We start from the raw sequence: 25,615 nt of genomic DNA on the forward strand, positions 1-25,615 counted from the left end.
ACAAAATGGCGGCGCACATGTTCATAAATGCTACATAAATGGACATTACAAATAGTTTTTTCTTAGAAACGCCTTATTTTTATAACGTGATTTTTTCTGTGGTTTATCTAAATACTAATTTGATGCTATGACTATGTGTGTATCGCTATGCTTCATCTCCCCTTTAAGCCTAATTGAATCAATATCAAGACTAATTTAATAATAATAATAATAATAATAATAATAATAATAATAATAATAATAATAATAATAATGGATTGGATTTATATAGCGCTCTTCATGACACCCCAGTCCCAATTTGTTGTGTTTGAATCGGGACCTTGTGAATGTAAATAAAATCCATTGGGGTAATCAGGCAGATACTCTAGAAATCATGTGGTATTTAGTTTTGATCTTGATGTCAGGTTTGTTTTCTTTTTTAAGTTTGTTTTCTTTTCAACTTGTCATATCTTTGCCCTGGTCTATATTTATCTCTGTATCTGTCTCACAGCATCACATCCATGTACCCTCCCTCCCTCCCTCCCTCCCCCCTCACTTCCTATCTCTTTCCCTCCCTCTCCCATTCCCTCCCTCTCCCCTTCCCTCCATTCCTTCCTCCCTACCTCCTTCATTCCCTTCCTCCTTCATTCCCTTCCTCCCTCCCTCCCCTTCTCCCTCTCTCCTTCCCTCCCTCCCTTCTCCCTCTTTCCCTCCCTCCTTCCTTTTTCCTTCTCTCCCTCTATCCCTATCTCCATCTCTCTCTCCCTCTTTCCTTTCCTCCCTCTCTCTCTCTTCCTCTCCCTCCTTCCCTCCCTCTCTGTCTGTTTTCTGTCTGCCCCCCCCTCTCTCTCCCTCCCTCTCTCTCTGTCAGTTGTTCATGTCTGTGAATGACAAATCCTCCATCCTTGGGAAACAGAATTAAACTGCTGTGTGAATAATGAAGCTTGGGGACGTGTGTACTGAGGTACAGAGTAGAGAGGTGTGTGTGTGTGTGTGTGTGTGTGTGTGTGTGTGTGTGTGTGTGTGTGTGTGTGTGTGTGTGCATGTGTGTGTGCGTGCGTGTGTGCGTGCATGTGTGTGTGTGAGCATATATGTGTTTGCATAATGTGAGTGTTTCTTTACAACGTGTGATGAGGCGCTAGTGCAGAGGGGGACTCGGCTGGACTTGTCTTAAATACACAGAGATGTTATTAGTTCCAGCCTCACTTAGGGACCAATTGTCCTTCTGCTCAACTTTGCTTTGGGCTTAAGGCAAATTCTGTGACGCGACGCAGCTCCAGGGGAAACCACAGAGAGCGGTGTTTTCTAAACCAGAGAGAGCGGTGTTTTCTAAACCAGAGAGAGCGGTGTTTTCTAAACCAGAGGCAGTGTTTTCTAAACCACAGAGAGCGGTGTTTTCTAAACCAGAGAGAGCGGTGTTTTCTAAACCAGAGAGAGCGGTGTTTTCTAAACCAGAGAGCAGTGTTTTCTAAACCACAGAGAGCGGTGTTTTCTAAACCACAGAGAGCAGTGTTTTATAAACCAGAGAGAGCGGTGTTTTCTAAACCACATAGAGCAGTGTTTTCTAAACCAGAGAGAGCGGTGTTTTCTAAACCAGAGAGAGCGGTGTTTTCTAAACCAGAGAGCGGTGTTTTCTAAACCACAGAGAGCAGTGTTTTCTAAACCACAGAGAGCGGTGTTTTCTAAACCAGAGAGCAGTGTTTTCTAAACCAGAGAGCAGTGTTTTATAAACCAGAGAGCGGTGTTTTCTAAACCAGAGAGCAGTGTTTTCTAAACCAGAGAGAGCGGTGTTTTCTAAACCAGAGAGCGGTGTTTTCTAAACCAGAGAGCAGTGTTTTCTAAACCAGAGAGAGCAGTGTTTTCTAAACCAGAGAGAGCAGTGTTTTCTAAACCAGAGAGCAGTGTTTTCTAAACCAGAGAGCAGTGTTTTCTAAACCAGAGAGCAGTGTTTTCTAAACCAGAGAGCGGTGTTTTCTAAACCACAGAGAGCAGTGTTTTCTAAACCAGAGAGAGCAGTGTTTTCTAAACCAGAGAGAGCAGTGTTTTCTAAACCAGAGAGAGCGATGTTTTCTAAACCAGAGAGCAGTGTTTTCTAAACCAGAGAGCAGTGTTTTCTAAACCAGAGAGAGCGGTGTTTTCTAAACCAGAGAGAGCGGTGTTTTCTAAACCAGAGAGAGTGGTGTTTTCTAAACCAGAGATCAGTGTTTTCTAAACCAGAGAGAGCGGTGTTTTCTAAACCAGAGAGAGCGGTGTTTTCTAAACCAGAGAGCAGTGTTTTCTAAACAGAGAGCGGTGTTTTCTAAACCAGAGAGCGGTGTTTTCTAAACCAGAGAGCGGTGTTTTCTAAACCAGAGAGCGGTGTTTTCTAAACCAGAGAGAGTGGTGTTTTCTAAACCAGAGAGCAGTGTTTTCTAAACCAGAGAGAGCAGTGTTTTCTAAACCAGAGAGAGCGGTGTTTTCTAAACCAGAGAGAGCGGTGTTTTCTAAACCAGAGAGAGTGGTGTTTTCTAAACCAGAGAGCAGTGTTTTCTAAACCAGAGAGAGCAGTGTTTTCTAAACCAGAGAGAGCGGTGTTTCTAAACCAGAGAGAGCGATGTTTTCTAAACCAGAGAGAGCAGTGTTTTCTAAACCAGAGAGCAGTGTTTTCTAAACCACAGAGAGCGGTGTTTTCTAAACCAGAGAGAGCGGTGTTTTCTAAACCAGAGAGAGCAGTGTTTTCTAAACCAGAGAGAGCGGTGTTTTCTAAACCAGAGAGAGCGGTGTTTTCTAAACCAGAGAGCGGTGTTTTCTAAACCAGAGAGCAGTGTTTTCTAAACCAGAGAGCAGTGTTTTCTAAACCAGAGAGCGGTGTTTTCTAAACCACAGAGAGCGGTGTTTTCTAAACCAGAGAGAGCGGTGTTTTCTAAACCAGAGAGAGCAGTGTTTTCTAAACCAGAGAGAGCAGTGTTTTCTAAACCAGAGAGAGCGGTGTTTTCTAAACCAGAGAGCGGTGTTTTCTAAACCAGAGAGAGCGGTGTTTTCTAAACCAGAGAGCAGTGTTTTCTAAACCAGAGAGAGTGGTGTTTTCTAAACCAGAGAGAGCAGTGTTTTCTAAACCAGAGAGCGGTGTTTTCTAAACCAGAGAGCAGTGTTTTCTAAACCAGAGAGCGGTGTTTTCTAAACCAGAGAGAGTGGTGTTTTCTAAACCAGAGAGCTGTGTTTTCTAAACCAGAGAGAGCGGTGATTTCTAAACCAGAGAGCAGTGTTTTCTAAACCACAGAGAGCAGTGTTTTCTAAACCAGAGAGCAGTGTTTTCTAAACCAGAGAGAGCTGTGTTTTCTAAACCAGAGAGAGCAGTGTTTTCTAAACCAGAGAGCGGTGTTTTCTAAACCAGAGAGAGCAGTGTTTCCTAAACCAGAGAGCGGTGTTTTCTAAACCAGAGAGCGGTGTTTTCTAAACCAGAGAGAGCAGTGTTTTCTAAACCAGAGAGAGCAGTGTTTTCTAAACCAGAGAGAGCAGTGTTTTCTAAACCAGAGAGCAGTGTTTTCTAACCCAGAGAGCAGTGTTTTCTAAACCAGAGAGAGTGGTGTTTTCTAAACCAGAGAGAGCGGTGTTTTCTAAACCAGAGAGAGCAGTGTTTTCTAAACCAGAGAGCGGTGTTTTCTAAACCAGAGAGCGGTGTTTTCTAAACCAGAGAGAGCAGTGTTTTCTAAACCAGAGAGAGCGGTGTTTTTCTAAACCAGAGAGCAGTGTTTTCTAAACCAGAGAGAGCGGTGTTTTCTAAACCAGAGAGCAGTGTTTTCTAAACCAGAGAGCGGTGTTTTCTAAACCAGAGAGCAGTGTTTTCTAAACCAGAGAGAGTGGTGTTTTCTAAACCAGAGAGCAGTGTTTTCTAAACCAGAGAGAGCAGTGTGTTTTCTAAACCAGAGAGAGCGGTGTTTTCTAAACCAGAGAGCAGTGTTTTCTAAACCAGAGAGAGCAGTGTTTTCTAAACCAGAGAGCAGTGTTTTCTAAACCAGAGAGAGTGGTGTTTTCTAAACCAGAGAGCAGTGTTTTCTAAACCAGAGAGCAGTGTTTTCTAAACCAGAGAGAGCAGTGTTTTCTAAACCAGAGAGCAGTGTTTTCTAAACCAGAGAGAGCGGTGTTTTCTAAACCAGAGAGAGTGGTGTTTTCTAAACCAGAGAGAGCAGTGTTTCCTAAACCAGAGAGAGCAGTGTTTTCTAAACCAGAGAGAGTGGTGTTTTCTAAACCAGAGAGCAGTGTTTTCTAAACCAGAGAGCAGTGTTTTCTAAACCAGAGAGCAGTGTTTTCTAAACCAGAGAGCAGTGTTTTCTAAACCAGAGAGAGAGCAGTGTTTTCTAAACCAGAGAGAGCGGTGTTTTCTAAACCAGAGAGCTAGAGCTGCCGCGGTATTGATATTTTCCTTACCGCACGAATTTGCGAAATATTTCCTACCGCCGCGGTTATTACCGCACAGTGCGCACAAAAAAACAAAAAAAAATTGAATGATTTTTTTTTTTTTTAGTAGTCTACTCTTATAGCCTGCCTCTAGTCTAATGGCGCTTTTCCACTGCATAGTACCTACTCGACTCGACCCGCTTTAGGCACCTGGTACTTCGTTCCTTTTCCACTGCAGCCAGGTACTACTCCATTTGTCTCGGTGTGGGGATGCAGGCGGGGCCGCTCGCTTGTGTACACTGAAAGCTCCGTGGGCATAGATGTCCGAGGGCTTGCAGCAAGCCAGAGTTTAACACAGTTTCAATCAATCAATCAATCAATAACAACATTAACCAGACTCTCGTTGCGTCTATTCTGCCAAAGCTAACGTTACCTCTCATTGTGTATTCTACCAAGCAAACCCGGGTTTAACGTTACCTCTCGTGTATATCGGCTGACGGTAGTACTATTAGGCTAATAACAACAACAAACTTAACACATCAGCGATCTTGTTGTGACACTAAACTCTCCGCGGTAAATTGGGTTGATGTCGGTTTTGTTTCATCAATAAATAAGGCAGAATACACAGTGAATCCATTCTTTTGTTTATTGCACTTGGTTCTGTCGCAAACAAATCCTGAATGAAATGCATCCTTAGCGAGGCAGTAAAGATGGCGGCGCGGCGTTCTGTTTTTGTTCAGACTAGAGGCTACAAAGTGTGACGCGTCTCTCTTCTGACCAGTCAGTGGTCTGCAATGTTTCACATGACTTTTCTGGTACCACTTCTACCCAATAGGGTCGCTTGGAACCGAGTAGGGTATATCTGCAGAGCCGCAAGCCGCAAGCCAACTTTATTATTATGATAAAAAACAGCGGTGACGCGGTATTCAGCCTAACTCTGCGGTGAGCGTGATGCAACAGCGATACCGCGGTAATGCGGTTATCGTGGCAGCTCTACAGAGAGCAGTGTTTTCTAAACCAGAGAGAGCAGTGTTTTCTAAACCAGAGAGCAGTGTTTTCTAAACCACAGAGAGCGGTGTTTTCTAAACCAGAGAGAGTGGTGTTTTCTAAACCAGAGAGAGCGGTGTTTTCTAAACCAGAGAGCGGTGTTTTCTAAACCAGAGAGCAGTGTTTTCTAAACCAGAGAGAGCGGTGTTTTCTAAACCAGAGAGAGCGGTGTTTTCTAAACCAGAGAGCGGTGTTTTCTAAACCAGAGAGAGCAGTGTTTTCTAAACCAGAGAGCAGTGTTTTCTAAACCAGAGAGAGCGGTGTTTTCTAAACCAGAGAGCAGTGTTTTCTAAACCAGAGAGAGCAGTGTTTTCTAAACCAGAGAGAGTGGTGTTTTCTAAACCAGAGAGCAGTGTTTTCTAAACCAGAGAGAGCGGTGTTTTCTAAACCAGAGAGCAGTGTTTTCTAAACCAGAGAGCAGTGTTTTCTAAACCAGAGAGCAGTGTTTTCTAAACCAGAGAGAGCAGTGTTTTCTAAACCAGAGAGAGCAGTGTTTTCTAAACCAGAGAGCGGTGTTTTCTAAACCAGAGAGCGGTGTTTTCTAAACCAGAGAGAGCAGTGTTTTCTAAACCAGAGAGCAGTGTTTTCTAAACCAGAGAGAGCAGTGTTTTCTAAACCAGAGAGAGCAGTGTTTTCTAAACCAGAGAGAGCAGTGTTTTCTAAACCAGAGAGAGCGGTGTTTTCTAAACCAGAGAGCGGTGTTTTCTAAACTACAGAGAGCGGTGTTTTCTAAACCAGAGAGCGGTGTTTTCTAAACCAGGGAGCTGTGTTTTCTAAAGTAAACCACAGAGAGCGGTGTTTTCTAACGTGTTCGAACCCCAGCAGGGGGCCTTTCTGTGTGGAGTTTGCATGTTCTCCCTGTGTTTGCGTGGGTTTCTGTCTTTATTAATCGTGTTTATCAAATAAAAAATAATCATGATTAAAATCTTTGCCATAATCGAGCAGCCCTAATATCTACTTTAAAGAATAATTCCTTTTTATATTTATTTATTTGTTTTCTCAATATGAGATTCAGATGGTTCTTTGGCAATGAGAGTAGACTGAGAACTGGATACTACAACTGATGGATGGTTCAGTGCCAATACATTATAGCGCCTTAAATTACAGACATAAGTGCTTTACATACAAACGGTTATACAGTAACAAGGAAGACATGCACAGACACAATATGATGAGAAATAGATCAATTGAACAAACAAAACAAAGGGAGAACACAGTCATTTAGACACAATTTGTTTTAACCACACACAATGTAGGGCACTGCTAGCACCGAATGAGCGAGAGTCGTCGGGGTGTGTTACAGACATTGGGCAAAAACAGGCAAGACGAGAAGTTGATTCAGTTCAACTCAGAACTTAACAGCAGGTTGATATTTGTATATAGTTTAACACAACATCTGCCCTTTCCCCCTTCCTGTCTTCACCTCCAGATCATTGACGAGGACGACACCCAATTCATGACCAACTGCCCTCCCGCTGTGACAGAGAGCACCCCTCGCAGACGCACCAGGATACAGGTGTTCTGGACAGCGCCTCCCAGCGGGACCGGCTGCGTCATACTCAAGTGGGTGCAGCGGCCTCCGTGTGGGATTGCTTATAGGTTGCACTGTATATAAATGGTATTCTGTGTGTTCAATAGGGCTGTCCCCGACTAAGGATTTGGATGGTCGACTATGATGGCCAAAATTTGCCGTTAGTCGACTATTGGTCGACTAATACAAAAATAAATAAAAAATAAGTATAATATATATATATTTTTTTTAATTTCTTTAAAAAAAAAAATCATTCCATTTGGGCTGTGGGGGTGCTTAATGTCTGAGGAGTCGACTGAAAGTGTCTTGTCCTCTGCAAAAGCATGCAATTGGTCCACTGATGGATACATCTTGATATTTGTCTAGTCTAGTGTGTTCATTAGATGGGTGAAATCCTCTTTCAGTGCCTCTGTGCCCGTTTCCTTAGGCAGTTAGCCTCTGGTATGCGTGCCATTAGCGTTAGCCACGCTTCTAGGCCTCTTTGCTTTTGGAAAGAATGATAAAAAAATATTTATATAAAAAAAAATATATATAAATCATTTTTTTTTTTTTTTTTCGACTAAGAGGTTGGCAGTCGACTACGGCTCCTTTCGACCGATTAGTCGACTAATCGACTAATAGGGGTCAGCCCTAGTGTTCAATATGGAAAAGCAGCTTTCTTTCTTCCACCGGCCAGTGACAGTGATCATTCTTAATAATGGAGTACAAGCTCACTGCAACTTTCGTATCCTGTCCCAACCTCGAGATCACAACCTACCGTAATCTTTTACCCAACCGCTGCTGATCCTTCAAAAAAGACATGCTGTGAAAATCAGCAGAAGGAACTAACATCCTAGACTTATATTCACCCAAAAAGCACTGTCAATTGGTAGTGTGAGAGAATTTTTGTGTATCAAAATAATTACCATGAGACGGTGGAGACGGATATCCAACATGCTTTGCATCTTCAATATCACCATCCATCCCTGTATGTACAAGTCACAGTAATAATCTGAACAAGCTGCAAACTAAGCCCCAGAACAGTTAAAGCTACCCTGGGGCAGCTCACAGCGGAGCAGTCTAAAGCTTGTAGCCAAACGGTGCACTATAAAAACAAACATCAACATGTTTCACTGTGCCCCTTACATTTCTTTGTGTGCTCCTAAATATTTCCCCCTGAAGGGGATATTTTCTCCAGTTTGTACAAACAGTGTACATAATCATTTTACAGCATTGATATTCATTTAAAACACATTTTCAGCTGTTGCCGCATTCCATCAGCCTTTGCACAGAAACTCTTATCACTCGGTTTGAAAAAACAACCAACTATGTTTGTATATATATATGTATATATATATATATATTAAGGCTGTCAAAGTTAACACGGTATTAATGCGTTAACGCCCGATTCTATTAACGCCACTATTTTTTTTAACTCATGATTAACTTTTTAGAAAAAAGAAAAAAATAATGTATTAACTAGACCTCACTCAGGTGTATTATTGATACTCTCATTGATACTATGTTTGTTTCTGACTCAAAGTGTGTGTGTGTGTGTGTGTGTGTGTGTGTGTGTGTGTGTGTGTGTGTGTGTGTGTGTGTGTGTGTGTGTGTGTGTGTGTGTGTGTGTGTGTGTGTGTGTGTGTGTGTGTGTGTGTGTGTGTGTGTGTGTGTGTGTGTGTGTGTGTGTGTGTGTGAGAGAGAGAGAGAGAGAGAGAGAGAGAGAGAGAGAGAGAGAGAGAGAGAGAGAGAGAGAGAGAGAGAGAGAGAGAGAGAGAGAGAGAGAGAGAGATGCAGCTACACACTCATAAATGACTATGATCTTTATGAGGGCTGATGACAAAGATGACAAAGATTTATGGCTAATATTCCAGAGCCGCACCATTCTGTCTGATAGCAATTAGCTGTTACTGTACAGCCGTCTTGTTTTATTACAACTTTGTGAGGCGTAGAGTGTCGTACATCCCTGCGTATAAAGGAGATGGAGGGTATTGTTGTCCTAATGCTGCTGTCACTTCAAACACAACTCATTTAAAGTGCTGCCAACGGTGACATTTTGCTAAACAATAACTAATAATAAACATTCTTCTTCTTTCTTTCTTTCTTTCTTTCTTTCTTTCTTTCTTTCTTTCTTTCTTTCTTTCTTTCTTTCTTTCTTTCTTTCTTTCTTTCTTTCTTTCTTTCTTTCTTTCTTTCTTTCTTTCTTTCTTTCTTTCTTTCTTTCTTTCTTTCTTTCTTTCTGTTATGGTTTGAAACCGACCCCAATCGCACAACACAAGACAGGTATGAGTGTAAGCCAAAACAGGGCAAATCTTTATTATAGAACAAAGGCGGCACAGTCCCTTTATGGGAGAACACAAAAACACTAGAGTCAAGGAAAACTGGAAAATGCGGCACTGTGCCTTTAAGAGGCGAACAGGCTAAGGGACTAGGGCTAAGGGACTGGGCCAGGGCTCAATGTCAAGGACTAGGACCAGGGGCACTGGAGAGGGGAACAGGGGAGAACACAAAACACTAGAGTCAAGGAAAACTGGAAAATGCGGCACTGTGCCTTTAAGAGGCGAACAGGCTAAGGGACAGGGCTAAGTGTCAGGGACAAAGGCTAAGGGCCAGGGCTACGGGCCAGGGCTGCTTACAGGGATGAGGACAGGGTTCCGACGGCGGAGGCCTGGCAAGGGGACAGGGGCCCGACGGCGGGGGCCGGGCACGGAGACAGGGGCCCGACAGCGGAGGCCGGGCACGGAGGCAGGGGCCCGACGGCGGAGGCCTGTCACGGGGACAGGGGCCCGACGGCGGAGGCCGGGCACGGAGACAGGGGCCCGACAGCGGAGGCCGGGCACGGAGGCAGGGGCCCGACGGCGGAGGCCTGTCACGGGGACAGGGGCCCGACGGCGGAGGCCTGGTACGGAGACAGGGGCCCGACAGCGGGGGCCGGGCACGGAGACAGGGGCCCGACGGCGGAGGCCTGTCACGGGGACAGGGGCCCGACGGCGGAGGCCTGGTACGGAGACAGGGGCCCGACAGCGGAGGCCGGGGGGAAGAGGCGCCATCCTCCCGTGGAAATAGGGAGCGATGACGCGCCGGCTTGACGTCTGGAGTGGGAACACTGGCAACCTCCCGTAGAGAATTAGAGAGCGAAGGCGGTGTCCCACTCCAGGCACGGAGATCCTCTTCCTCCTCCTCGGGTGCTGCAGACGGGCAGCACAGAACAAAGGGGTCCCAGGGGACCGGGGCGAAGAGACGCCATCCTCCCGTGGAAATAGGGAGCGATGCGCGCCGTCTTGACGTCTGGAGTGGGAACACCACTCCAGGCTTGGCACGGAGATCCTCCTCGGATGCTGCAGACGGGCAGCGCAGAACACAGGGGTCCCAGGGGACCGGGGCGAAGAGGCGCCATCCTCCCGTGGAAATAGGGAGCGATGACGCGCCGGCTTGACGTCTGGAGTGGGAACACTGGAAAACCTCCTGTAGAGAATTAGAGAGCGAAGACGGTGTCCCACTCCAGGCAAACGGCGACATGTGGTGATGGCTGGCACGTCGTCTCACGCCGGAGATGCGGCAGGTGATGGTAACGTACAGGATGGTAACGTACAGAACTCCATGAACACAGAGTGAACACAGATACAGAACGACCCGACCAGGACTGGAAGGGAGGTCCAGGTATATAAAGCCCTCTGGGGCGCTAATCATAAACTATGACAGCTGCGTGAAGGTAGTCCAAGGGTGGGGGCTGGTGAAGAGTAGAGGAGAGTAAATCATCGCAAGGGTGGGGACTGGTGAGGGAGAGTAGACAGGGAAAAGTTCAGGGAACAGGCGAATCCTCACACTTTCCTCCTTTCATTATTTCCTTCCCTTCTTTCTCCCTCCCTACAGGGGGTGAGAGAGAGGGGGTGAGAGAGATGAGGAAGGGGCAAGAGAGCTGGGAGAGTGTGTGTGTGTCTGTGAGAGAGGGGGGGTGTGTGATTACTCAGCCCTTGTGTGGGTGAATGTAACAAGTTCCTAATGTTTTCTTTCCCCTATTATTTCATGCACACTTATTCATTGTTTTAACACAAAAGGATGACCCTCATGCATTGCAAATTTGCATCAAATTCAAAACAGAGTGATGCACAAAATAACTTAAAAGAAAATAATAATTTAAATGGCTGCATAAAGCAAGCATTTGTTGACTCATGTTGATAAGAGTATTAAAACTTGGAACTTGAAAAAGATCCGTTTAAGGTAAAAAAGAATATGTGATTAATTTGCGATTAATCACGAGATAACTATGGACAATCATGCGATTAATCAGATTAAATATTTTAATCGATTGACAGCACTAATATAATATCTTCATTTTTATTTCCTCTCAGTACTCAGCCTCAGAATGTTGACCACCTTCACATCCAGTTAGACACTAATATAGAACAGTAAGAGTCTGGGGAAATGATGGGCTATTGGACCCATACCAGGCAAAAACTCAATAGGTAATGAGTACAGTATGCCATGTAATGGTAATGAGTATTTTCCAAATACTGCAATCCGATACCAAGGGCCATGCTTAACTCATTGACTGCCACGCTGTTTCCCCATCTTTACTCAATGGCGCCAGCGTTATTGACAATTTTCACGATGTTTGCGGACCCATCGTATATTCTATATTATAGCTATGGAGACAATAGTATGGCTCATTTGACAGGCACTATTTATAGTCCAACACTGACAAACCAGTTAATTTCTACATACTTTCGTTTGTGTGCTATTCCATGCTAAACATCGCCCCTTTTCAAAATAATCCAGTATTTTTTTATAGATTGCAAGATATGACGTGTTGTATGCATATGCGCAAATCGTTCGGGTTGCTCGCCTGAAACCTATAGTATTTCCAAATCAAAGGTATATACCATATATAGATGGTTCTTCACAAAATCATCATGGGGGGGGGGGGTCGTTTTACGAAGCTGCGATTGTTACCAAAAGCATGTTTTAGGTTCGATAAAATACGACGCTGTGATCAATACAAAAGCATGTTTTATGTTCGGTAAAATAGACCAAAAATAGACCTTACCTTAGTCAGAAGGTACTCCAAAATGAATAATCCCAGTAGTTCCATCGTGTTAGATAACAGTGTTTCTAGCCTTTAATCATTTAATCCACTCGTCACCTGCTGTTCCGTGACTGGCCTCCGCGTTGTGTCATTTTACTTGGATATCTCATTAGCTGTCTCACACTGTATCAATCCCTGTTAGTACATCTGTAGTCAGAAGAAACAACACTGCAACGTGATCTCTTTCCTTAGATCCTCATGTTTATTTTCATAAACATAGCTTCGTACCAGATGTAACCAATTCTGTAATGTCCTTGAACAGTCTTAATTCATTTTTCTCCACCGTCTCTTATGCTATTAGTCCAATGGCTCTGGGCCCCGTCGTCGGCCAAAACCTCCCCTGTTAGCCGAAGCTAGCGATGATGTGGCATATTCCCCTCCCCCACCCAGCGAGGGTGAGGAGGGGTCTCAAAGTCTCTGATCAACGCGTCTGCTCGCCTGTGCGTCGTGTCTCAATCTGGCTAGTCTCCTGAAGACCCCACAGTTTACCGTCTTCAAGTATCGCAATGTCGACCTCTCTCTCGTGACTGTTACTATGGCAATGGTACTTTTGACCCAAATCACTATAGCAAACGGCGATGTTGATATTACTAAACGATGTGACCACACCACCATGTGAGAGCCCAGTGCCGCTGCACACAATGACCTTGGCTTGCTTGAGAGCTCAGCTGATAACAGGCCCTCATCTGCAGCCTCACTGGAGCCAGACATAGTAACTGATACTGTCCTCTTACAACTAATATCTAATAGCAGATGCTGTCACCCACCAATATATACATTATATACACATTGAAAAACATAGATTCCTTCAATCACGATTGCCATTTGTCTTGTGCATTGGGCATGGCTATAATACGGGAAACAATAGGTTTCAGGCGAGCAGATCGGCTGATTCACTTTGAGGGGGAGGGGAATCCTGCAGCCGGAGGTACCTCAGTACTGAAAGACAGACCCAGTTCAAAAGGTAGGCGATACTGCTACCTGTCGGGATTCGATCGTCATTGCAATTCTAACATAGGCAGCAGTGCCAGGGAGACACAGGAAGGTTCGCACGAGTGTTTAGAATGGGAATATCGGAAAAAAGGATAAAAACCTGAGACATTTTTGGATATTTACAGGGGCCAGTTTTGAGTTGCAGCCTCCCGTAGGTGCTCCTTGAGACTGATTTTGAAAGTGGGTAGTGATTCACATTCCTTTACAGCTGTGGATAGGGCGTTCCACATTGATGTGGCATAATTGTGAAACATGTTTAGTCCCTTGTTTGTGCCGAATCTGGGTTTAACATGATTTGTGGAGCTCCCTCTGGTGTTGTGATCGTGGTATTCACTGACCTTTGGGAAGTATTTCGACATGTACATGGGTACCTTAGTTGTGTAGTGTATCTTGTAGACCAGGCCCATTGCAAGTTGCTGTACTCTGCCGTCTACTCTAAGCAAAATGGGCAGGGGTGAGGTGGGTTTTAGGAGTAAGGTCAAGAATTAGTCTGACCAGTTTGTTTTGTTTTTAGTGCCTTTGAGGTGCTTTGGTACCATGAGGTGCAAGCATAGTCGTAGTACCCTTGAATGAGTGCTCCTGCCAGAGTCTTCAGGGTATTCTTGTTTACTAGAGAGGAGATCCGGTACAATAATCTAGTTTGTTGGTTAACTTTTTTTATTACACTGGATGCCATTTTGTCACAGGAAAGATTTGCCTCTAGGATGGAAGCCAGATGTGTAATTTAAGAGTAATTTAATCATGTAATGTAACAGAGCGGAAACTGGTATCTATCTTCTTGTCACTCTCTGGAGAAGACGGTAAGCTAATTTCCCAAAACTGTACGTCTATACTCTTAGGTGCTGTCTGGCCTCTCAGAACAGACAAGGCAGAGCCAGGGCTTTGAACCCCCATACCTAAAAGCTTTTCTCAGCATGGCCCGAGGGCATTGTTATTCCAACTGCAGAATGGTCTCCCACCTAAATATCTCCCTGGGTATTTGCTGTCAACACTTTTCAATATTATCAACTCTCAAAATGAACAACAACCTAATTCCACCTGGGGCCAATTTTGATTTTGTTGGAGACAGTTTTGATAACTCTGAAATGGCTGGAACTGTAGTCATGCGCCAATTTATCCTCAACTTCCACTGTCTCTGTAATAATGGTCCAAGCAATAAAAGTAAAAACAATAACAAAAACGTATAAAACGTTACTGACCCTGGAATCTGTGCTGCAGCGTGTTGCATAACGCAGAGAACAAACACAACATTAAAACGTTATTTTAATAGGCTACGTGTTTGGTACACACACACGCACGCACGCACACGCACACACACACACACACGCGCACACACACACACACACACACACACACACACACACACACACACACACACACACACACACACACACACACACACACACACACACCTACACACACACACACACACACACACACACACACACACCACACACACACACACACACACACATTCACCACCAGCAGAAAATAATCTGTGGTTATTTCAGACTATTATATTTGCTGTGTGACCTGTAGGTTATAAACTCACCTGTGCAGAGAGAGAGAGGTCTTGGGTTCTGATTAGAAGCCAGTATTTAGCCCCTGGCCAGTGGCCACTCTACTGATGGACACATTAATCCTTAATGCTGTTCATTCAAAGAGGGCCAAGGGCTGTTTTTTTTGGGTTGAAATTAAAACGAAAATCATTATTTGGAGGGGTGGAGAGAGAGAGAGAGAGAGAGAGAGAGAGAGAGAGAGAGAGAGAGAGAGAGAGAGAGAGAGAGAGATAGATGCAGCTACACACTCATAAATTACTATGATCTTTACGAGGGCTGATGACAAAGATTTATGTCTATATATATTCCAGAGCCGCACCATTCTGTCTGATAGCAATTAGCTGTTACTGTACAGCCGTCTTGTTTTATTACAACTTTGTGAGGCGTAGAGTGTCGTACGAGCCCTGCGTATAAAGGAGATGGAGGGTATTGTTGTCCTAATGCTGCTGTCACTTCAAACACAACTCATTTAAAGTGCTGCCAACGGTGACATTTTGCTAAACAATAACTAATAATAAACATCTTAAAGCGCTTCTTCTTTCTTCTTTCTTTCTTTCTTTCTTTCTTTCTTTCTTTTCTTTCTTTTCTTTCTTTCTTTCTTTCTTTCTTTCTTTCTTTCTTTCTTTCTTTCTTCTTTCTTTCTTTCTTCTTTCTTTCTTTCTTTCTTTCTTTCTTTCTTTCTTCTTTCTTTCTTCTTCTTTCTTTCTTTCTGTCTTTCTTTCCTCATTTCTTTATTACTTCCTTATTTCCTTTTATTATTTCCTTCCCTTCTTTCTCCCTCCCTCCCTCCCTCCCTCCTTCCTCCCTCCCTCCCTCTCTTTCTTTCTTTCTTTCTTTCTTTCTTTCTTTCTTTCTTCTTTCTTCTTTCTTCTTTCTTTCTTCTTTCTTTCTTCTTTCTTTCTTTCTTTCTTTCTTTCTTTCTTTCTTTCTTTCTTTCTTTCTTCTTTCTTTCTTTCTTCTTTCTTTCCCTTTCTTCTTCTTTTGCTCTCTCTTTCTCAAGTATGCAGGCATGAGATACAGACGTACCCTGTAATGGCCAAAGCAATTTCAATGCAGACAGTACAAGCAATTCATTCAATAACAATTCATCTTATGAAAGACTCAACACTAACAATAATGATGATGGCAAATATTCAAACATTAAACCACACCTCCTTCCCCCCTCTCTCTCTCTCTCTCTCTCTCTCTCTCTCTCCTCTCTCTCTCTCTCTCTCTCTCTCTCTCTCTCTCTCTCTCTCTCTCTCTCTCTCTCTCTCTTTCTCTCTCTCTCTCTCTCTCTCTCTGTCTTTCCTCACTATGTGAGATGCCATAACTCTCCTCTAACTCACCCTTACACTTCCACACTTTGAAGAAATATTCACTGTTACTTTGAATTAATCTCGGGGTGGTGTAGGACAGATGGCATGTAGCTATTCCAGTGTTTGTCATTCCAATAAATCTAGTGCTGAGTTGGGGGACATCTGCTATGCAAATTAACCCCACACTCCTGACACTAGTGTCTGTCAGCTTGGAGATAAAGCAGTTGAATTGCCTCATAAAACGCACGCACCTTTACACCTCTTATATCTCCTGGCTGTCTCTTTCCTTGTCCTGTACTTCTCATTCTCTCTCCTCTCCTCTCCTCTAATTCCTTTCCTTTCCTTTCCTTTCCTTTCCTTTCCTTTCCTTTCCTTTCCTTTCCTTTCCTTTCCTTTCCTTTCCTTTCCTTTCCTTTCCTTTCCTTTCCTTTCCTTTCCTTTCCTTTCCTTTCCTTTCCTTTCCTTTCCTTTCCTCTCCTCTCCTCTCCTCTCCTCTCCTCTCCTCTCCTCTCCTCTCCTTTTCTCTCCTCTCCTCTCCTCTCCTCTCCTCTCCTCTCCTCTCTTTAGCTTTTGCAGGTGGCTAAATTAATTGCTGGTGATTCCAAGTAGATATAGCATTATAGATAGCACTGTTATCTTTTTTCAAAACCAGAGTTTAAACAAACATCAGACACAGCGGCCAAATTTTTGTCATTGTTTATTGTCAATTGTCGTTAACACTTTAATCGCCGAAAACGCTGGAACTCGTCTTTCCCCGCCATGCTCATTCTGCCGAAGACGCCGTAACTCGTCTTTGATATCAATATTTCAAAAATCTGTGATCGAAATCATCTGATCGCCCAAACAGCACACCGGAAACAGGAAACTGGTGCTCATCCAAATTCGGTCCGACCACTCGCTATAGCTCCCGGGACTCCATCTTGACACACTGGATAATCGATCGCTCACCCTAACTCAATAAACAACATGATTTGGACGTATATACTATTATACAACCTGGAAATGGATCCGGTATTTGTCCATCCCATAATAGAAAAAATTCTGTTCCACGCTCATCCCCCAACGGCGCGAGGAAGCCACGGTGAGTTTCAGCGTTATTTTCTAACGTGTTCCATATAAACTGCTCTGATGATCATATGACCCACACTAGGTGAATGATATAACGTTGCCCACGGAATTATAAACGACCCCCCGCCCATCCGGTCAACATCAGATGATACGTAGTAACTTCTAGAAGTACCTCCAGTTGAAATTTTTTATCTGGCACCGATCGCTACCAAACTGTATTTGATCATCAATATAATGCATTTGGGGCTATAAATCAAGTTCTGAAGAAAGCTGCAGAAAACGATAAAAACATACTTATACTTTAGACCATATTTTAGTATGAATATGTGAATGAAAAAGTATAACGTTGCTACACCCTGAACAATAGATATAGGACATTGAATGGGCCATAATAATGTCAATTGAGCAATACAATTAAAAAAGTTATAGCCCTGCAAAGAAGGGGAACTTCTCCATAGACAAATAGAGCTGGCTAGGGAAGGTTAAAAACCTTAAGCACCGGACGGCCCGACGGCGGGCCATCAGTCACTCGCGCGCACATCACGGCACTTTGCCGTATCAGCCAATACGTTGTTGGAAAGTTGAATTTGCCGCCTTTCAATCGTCACCACACTCAACCTGTTGCGTGATTCCATTCTCGAGTTACAAGTCGAAACATCCGGCGAGCGTCATTTGACAAGCCGTTCAGATGAGTGACCACGTCTGGTTGTGAGCGGTTCTGAACTGACCAGTCACCACTGATGGCGAAAAATTATTGACCACCGTTGCAGCCAAGGAATGGCTGCCCCGCAAAGCTATCTGAGACGGGCGCTGGGAGTGGGGGAAGGTGACACAGGAAGATAAAGACGTCCATTGCTTTGACGAGAGCCTCTGAATGAATGGGAGCGGACGGCCATTTTGAATAATCATGCCGCATTTTTACTGGCACACACATTACAAAAACCTTTGAAAAACATAAATCTTCCGTGGGATTTTTTATAAAAACGCTGGACCTGTACTACATAAGACTTCAGGCTATGGTACCATTATGTTTTCCAGTTCCTACCTCTTAAAAACTTAAAAACAGGCATCTGGCAACCAGTAAAAATACATGTGAGTACACAAAACTGTGACTTCAGCGTGTTCAATCCTCTGTTAGTCTATTTCATTAGCACTCAAAGTGGTTGTACTTTATTGTGTAAGAAACATCAGAACGTTACCTTTCAAAAGAGGCCAGACCCATGCATGTGCTATAAGTATAAAGTATAATAAATCCCAAATTACTTTGGGTATGCAATCGTCAATAATGAGTGATTGCTAGCTGGCCCCACCGCAGCTGACTGGCCACTATATGACTAGTGTGCAAAGACAAGGCATGCCTAGTACAGCTGGACTCTGCATAAAATCAACCACAAAAACAAACAAACAAAGATAAGTACGAATTAAACCTGCGATGCAAAAGAAAATAAGTAGAAGTGGCCATATACTCGAAAAGAATGTTGTAAAAAGAAACCACACAACTGTTTCAGTTTGCAATTTATACTGCCCATCACTGTCTTACACCCTTGACCCTATCATTCTCTGTCTCCCTCTGTCTCTCTCTCTCCCTCTCCTCATGTCTCTCTCTCTCTCTCTCTCTCTCTCTCTCTCTCTCTCTCTCTCTCTCTCTCTCTCTCTCTCTCTCTCTCTCTCTCTCTCTCCTCATGACTCTCTCTGTCTGTCTCTCTCTCCTCATTGGATAAAAGCGTCAGCTAAATGACTAAATGTATATGTGTATCTCTGTTTCTCTCTCTATCATGTATCTCCCTGTCTCTCTCCTCACGTCTCTCTCTGTTTATCTCTATCTCTCTCCTCATCTCTCTGTTTCTCTCTCTCTCCTCATGTCTCTTTCTCTCTCCTTCTCCCCATGTCTCTTTCTCTCTCCTTCTCCTCATCTCTCTATCTCTCTATCTCTCTCTCTCTCTCTCTCTCTCTCTCTCTCTCTCTCTCTCTCTCTCTCTCTCTCTCTCTCTCTCTCTATCTCTCTCTCTCCTCATGTCTCTCTCCTCATGTCTATCCTCATGTCTCTCTCTCTGTATCGCTCTCTCTCCTCATGTATCTCCCTGTCTCTCTCTCATTGTGTATCTCCATGTATCTCCCTGTCTCTCTCTCTCTCCTAATCTCTCTCTATATCCTAATGTCTATATATATTTTTCTCTCTCTCTACCTCTCTATCTACCTCTCTCTCTCCCTATCTCCACCTCCCTCTCTCCTCCTGTCATGCTTTCAGTTTCTGTTGACTTCATCTCCCTTTTGCTTGGTCTCGTCTCCCTCCCCTTCAGTCCAAGGTTGTCACACATGTCTCTCACCTCCGTCCAGCGAACCTCCACATACAGTTAGGATGTCCAATGTCCCGTTTCAACTCGTCCATGTCTTTAGTAAGTGAAGGGACGGCATGTCTCTCTGTGGAAACAACCTGTTCCTATCAAAGAGGCAGGGTGGGCTAGCGGTAAAGAGACTGACCAGTAACCGAAAGGTCACAGTCACAAAAAATTATCAATTAGGGTTTTTATTTTCTCTCAATTCTTTTGCGTGGGTGTTTATTTGAGAAAGTTACTGTAAGGGTCCACCTGTCCTGAGGGCGTGTATATTTCCCCTAATGCACTTTCACTTCCGCGTTCGGGTTCTGCGATCTGATTGGCCACTGACGTTTCTCTCAGCGCCAATCGCGTTACGCCTAGTTCTATCACTGGTTAAGCTTGGCGACTCTTTCGAAGTTGGTTAAGGTTAGAGTTTGTCTTCGTTAGCTAGCTAGCAGGCTGTTAGAGGCATAACTAGGCGTAACGCGATTGGCGCTGAGAGAAACGTCAGTGGCCAATCAGATCGCGGAACCCGAACCCGAAGTGAAAGTGCGTTAGGGAAAATATACACGCGTCCTGAGGTCTTCCCCTGCTGCTCCCTCCTCCCCTCCTGTCCATCCAAGGACTCCTCAACAGCCCCCACCTTTGCACAGACTTTTCCCAGCTCCTCACTCATCCCCATCTGTACCCCCCCCTGCTGGATTTTTGTTGTCACTACTCCTCCCTCACTTGCACTTCATCAGGTTATCTGTATTTATGTGTTTTCTCCCCTTAGGGTTAACCCTTGTGCTGTGTCTGTTACCCTGTGTGCTCCCGTGCTTTTGTTAGATGTTTATTCTTTAGTGTTGTCTCTAGGGCTGTACCGAATGTCATTTTTTAACATTCAAAGCTTCTATTGAAGTATTCAAACGAAGCTTCGAATGTCTATAAAAAAATTGTTTACTTCATAAATTTTTTTTAAATCTTCTCAAACAAAATCCTCAATTTGAATAAAGTGATTAATCTGATTAAATTAGTATTTTTCTTTTATTAAATCAACTTTATTTAATGAATATAACTCATCAGTTTCGTCAACATAAACAATCCAATAAGGGCACGGTTGGTATGAAAGTGATGGTGACGTCTTATAGTATAATGTATTAATATGAGTGTAGCCTAATCTTTTGATTGTTTGATGTGTGTTCCTTGTCTGTCTGCTGTTGATGTTGCTTTTTGCTATCCTCGTATAGTAAGTGTTCCCAGTGTTAGTGTTTGTTTGTTTTCATCTTTGTTTTTCGTGTTTACAGTCTCGTTTTGTTAGTGTTTATTTTGTAGATTAGTTTGTGCCTTCCCTACCAGCTCTGCTGTGGTTCTTCAGTTTGTTTTTATACCTGCTCTCATTTATGAGATTCTTTGTTTTGTTTGCTACCCTTTTGAAGTAAAGACAATTTTTACTACACTTCACCCCTGGCTCCACGTCTCGTTCTACCGTCTGCCTATTCTCTCCTCGTCCTGTTCAGCAATTGGGTCCTCCACCAACACTATCCCTAACAGTTACATTTGTAAATCCGGATTTGTTTTGGCAGTCTGAGAGTTGTATGTTGAGTTGGTTTTTTGCAGGATTTCAGTTTTGCAGGATTTTTGGAGAAAGCATGGCACATTATATCCTATATAATTGTATATGAATTCCTCTTGTTTCTTTGAAGTACATTGTTTACAGCTTGTTATGTTTTATTTAGTTAAATTTTTTGTGGCCATCTTGGTCTATATACTTATTGTTTATGTGTCTTGTAAGCCCATATGGGCTGGGCATACATCTGTATGTAAGACACACAAAAGAAAATCAATCAATCAGTGTACTAGTCTTATTTGGAGTAAGAAGATAGATAGGGGTAGAGTATTGGATTGTATCTATTGTAATGTAGTTACTGTAATTCTACAGAAAGGAGTTTATTGTTATAATGCTACTGGAAATTGAGGTATTGTATCAGTGTCTTGTAATGCGTTGTGTTAAACTACTAATACAATGTTGTGTTTAAAAGTAACACTCTTGTTGTCACATCAATAGATACACTGCTATGTTAAAAATGACATCATTTATCAGTGTTCACTGTTTGAAAATCACTAGCCATTTTGCCAGCAGTGCAAGTCTCCAATGTTCATAGAGTCAACTCTAATTCCTGCCAAGGTGTGAGTTGACTTCCCAAGCAGAGGGGGTTCTGTTCCACACAATCTTGTTTGTATTGTGGTGTCTCTATAGCGTCCGACAGCAGTCATTTTCACCACACCTATCATGGGATGGGAAAATTGTTTTTGTTTGTGCTTCTTGCTTTACAAATCACAAATCCAGAGTCGACCTTGGTTTTCAAGGGCTGAGGTGGCCCTTTTGTAGTTGACTGTCCTTCTCACATGAAAGCCCTTCAAAGTAGAATTTTGAATGTTCACAACATGGCGGAGATGTCAAGCTTTGTGTCAGTCAAGGGCAGGGGTCTCAAACTCAATTTACCTGGGGGCCGCTGGAGGTAGAGTCTTGGTGAGGCTGGGCCGCATCAAATATTCCACAAAAAAAGGGTTTCAAGTATTCCAAAAAAAAGTACAACTGATCCAATCTTCTCAATCTTTAGCAATAACATTTCAGAACATGAACGGTTCTTCAGAACATAGGCTTCTCAGTGGTGTCAGTGGACTCATCCACAGCTATGGAAATGCACTGTGCATTTTTTTATTCTATTACAAAGCTGTTTAATCAAATCACCAGCCAGTATTTCAGTTATTCTGGTTGCTGTGCGATCTGAGGGGGATTTGCTTTTGTTTGCCTTCAAACATGGTCTCCATCACTTCAGTCATACATTATTTTATTATGTATGCATCAGAGAGAGAGAATGGCTTCTTGCCACTGAGTGAGGACTTGGTTGCTTTTTCTCGTTGTGACATAGATTTAACAATAATTATGCTTGCAGCTTGATATGATGATTTCATTCCATTTATTTTTGTGGTTCTTAGCACTGAATTTTGAGGAAAGGTTGCATTAAAATTAGAGTTGTTCCGATACCAGTGCAGTGCGGCTCAATACACACAATTGTTGGGGGGATGCAGACCAGAGAAGTACTTTCGTCTTGTTTACATCAGGGTCCCCCATTTTCAATTCATCAGGACATCCGTTTAGTTTGCATGCTTGCTGCTGTAAAATGTCTATAAATATATCTATCTATCTATGAAAAGGCATATGAATTGAAGACCACACTATGAATTGAAAATGGGGGACCCTGATGTAAACAAGACGAAAGTACTTCTCTGGTCTGCATCCCCTTAACAATTGTGTGTATTGAGCCGTACTGTATTGTACCCATTCTACACTCTGTTAAATAAAGTTTTCATTCATTCACCAGTATCGGAAATTCTAGCCTCCGATCGCATGGCGTCATTTATCTCCTGCGGAGAGTGATGATTATAAAATGAACGTGTTTTAAAGTGTGATGCTGTTTGTCATTTTAACAGCAGCTTAAATTCCATTGTCCCCGACAGAGCGTGTGACGGGGAGCTCGGACGGGATGTGTTTCACTTGCTGGTGTTATTATACTGTAGCATTAACAGCTGAAAAGCTAGCTAGTTGGAACAACATCCGCTTTAACGTTACATCAAATCAGATGATGGCCTGTCCTTTCTCCAGAACCTGACACTGTCCGTCTATCAACAATAATGCACCCGCGGTGAATCGTATTTAAGTCAAGTAGCTACTGACTAGCGTCAGCTGACTAACAAATTAGTTATCAAATGGCAATGCGGGGAGACGAGCTAGGTCAGCTAGCTTAGCTTGCTAACGGTACCTTGGCTAAAGTTGGTGCTATTCATAATCCAGCAATAATGGCTGCAGACCTGCAAGCAAAGTACAGTAAGTTCCAAGTGCCAAAGGATAAGAGTGAGGCGGAGTCTCAAAAGAGAATGTTGAATATTTATTTTGCATCGAAAATCACAACATGATAACGTTACTACTAGCCAGAGCCTCTGCGACTGCTACTGAGCTTACAGACTGGGTAGCGAGTGCAACACCGTCTAACGTCCGTGCGGATCATTGGATCTGCAGTGCCGCAGCCCCATAATAGTCCAACTCTCGCGCAACGACTCTGCAAACAGTTGCGTGCGGGCCGCATTAACACTACACTTTGATGTCAAGTAGGGGGCCGCAAAATATCATCCCGCGGGCCATAAATGGCCCGCGGGCCGCGAGTTTGAGACCCCTGGTCAAGGGTAACACCCACACATGTTTATTGCATTTTGCATTGCAAACCTAGATGCAGCCTGATCCACATCATCATTTTCAGCATGTCTACGCTTTGTTCGATATTCTGAGAACTTAGCATGTGAATGCAATGCTATCTAGCAGCCAACTTGGAAGTTATACCCTACAAAATGTCTGACCTTCTGACCAGTGTGTGAACGTAGCGACCGCTCCAGAGGCAGCTACTCTGACTGGTGCTGAAAGCTCCATTTACTGTATATCCAGCCCTTCAGTGTCAACCATCTGCAACTACTCTAACATGGCATCCCTTGACATTCTCATTGATTATCACCGTATTCGCCTCCATCTTTGTTTTCATCAATAAAACATTAAAAACATAAACTACAGTGTTCAAAAACAGTCAGGTAATCATGAGTATATAATTCAAATAGTATATTGTGTCTTTTGTTTTGACTATTTTGGTTTCCTAACATCATCCTCTCAGCTCCAGTGTTCTGGTATTTGAGAGTGGTCTTCAAATGCAATTAATCCTTTCCTGGAAATATTTTCATTAGGTAAACTATTCTTGTTTTTCCACAAATGTAAAAAAGCAGATCTCATTTAATTATGCTCTTGTCAAATGTCAATTGAATTAGGGGAACCATAAACCCTTTACCTTGAGAAACTCCTATGGTAAAAACCAAAGACAAAACTGTGTCCGGAACCAGGTGGGTCTTAAATCTGTGTGTTTTTAGCACCACTTATGAGGGATATGAGTAATCATGAATCAGAGTTCCACCTTGGAATCTGTCTCACAAGGTACAGTAATTGGAACACTCGTGTACAGCTAATGGAATTATGCGCTGTTCTCAAAGGTTACCGTGACATTTATAATGGCTCTACTTTACAATGGAGATTACCCGGGTCAAGACAGGCCTTTGTACTAGATTCGCTTTTGAGTTTTCCTGGGTCAAGAGAGACTTGCTTTTTTTTTGGTCAGAGCAGAGATAACTTGCCCTTGTTCCGGTAACTTGCACAACAGATAACTTTTTTCCTCCTTATCATTGTTATACAGAAAATAAATATCGAGTGAAACAATAGTGTATGTGTGTTTTCAATATACTACGGATGGGGAAGAGTAATGTTTTCCCAGATTGAGTACTCACATAAATTACTATAAATGATATAAATGAGTCCTCTAAATCAATTTTTAGAACGCATCTTAACTCTGCGCCATCGCTTAATGCGCCAGAGGGCTCCTGTACGCCACCGCTGTAATCAATGGGGGGACTGCGAGATTTGCGAGTGCTTAAAATATATCTTATATTATAGCTATGGGTCTAATACACCCGTCGATTGTCAGTGAGTTGCTTCCAGTCAACATGCACAAAACGGATTGTTTTTTCATCCGTACATTTCCGTTTTATACCATTTTGAATATGAATATAGTTTTGGTGATTCTTAGTAATCCCAGGAAAAGACGCGATAATAGCCCTTTAGTGGAATACACTAAACACGTTGTCATTGTTCGCCTGATTATCGAATCTTCCTGAAATCAACGCTAGATTATCATTATTATCCTTCCTCATGCAAGAATGAAATGTGCCCTGGAGCGCGGCGCTCCCCCGCCACCTCCTGCACTCAACGGTAAACAGCCACACATACACACACACAGACAGCCGCGATCGCGGTAGAAAGAAATATCAGATCAACGCAATATTTTATATATAGTGTTCTTACCTGGTATCTGATGTAATGCAAAACAAATATTCCAATTATCTGATCGCCATTCCAAATACTGCTCATGGAGGTCCATCCCACATTACCGAGCGTTACACATGAACGGGCGGGCGGGGTTACTGTTCCATGCCATAGTTGTAAACACTCGTCCTGCCGGAGTATTTAAACCCTGCCGGCACGGCTCAGATCGGCCCTGAAAAGAAACTACACCATTTCTAATAGAGTGCAATACCTGCTGGAAGGCGTAGGCGGCGGTATTTTCTCTTTTGCGAGCTCAGACCCATTCCCAATGATAACATCAGGTTGGATGGATGAAAATGAATGGATATAGCTAATAAAAGAAATAACGATTAAAACCCGACTTTTCTCGTGATTGGCGCTGAACAGTTGGCAAGTTAACCCGACTTTTTCCGTGATGGGTGCAGAATGAGTTAAAGAGCAT

The 25,615-nt window shown here is 43.2% G+C and overlaps 1 protein-coding gene across 1 annotated transcript in view; it reads left to right on the forward strand.

Annotated features, from left to right (window-relative positions):
- The window catches only part of LOC311229460 (spondin-1-like), a gene marked incomplete at its 3' end in the record, with an annotated part of 239,998 nt that overhangs the window by 56,318 nt on the left and 158,065 nt on the right, over positions 1-25,615 (forward strand). Inside the window, 1 exon segment of the mRNA XM_084315541.1 lies at positions 6,833-6,966. Within this exon segment, the coding sequence (XP_084171667.1) occupies positions 6,833-6,966 (134 nt within the window).

Source organism: Notolepis coatsorum, assembly GCF_963971535.1.
Source record: "Notolepis coatsorum genome assembly, chromosome: 6".
Lineage (NCBI taxonomy): Eukaryota > Metazoa > Chordata > Actinopteri > Aulopiformes > Paralepididae > Notolepis > Notolepis coatsorum.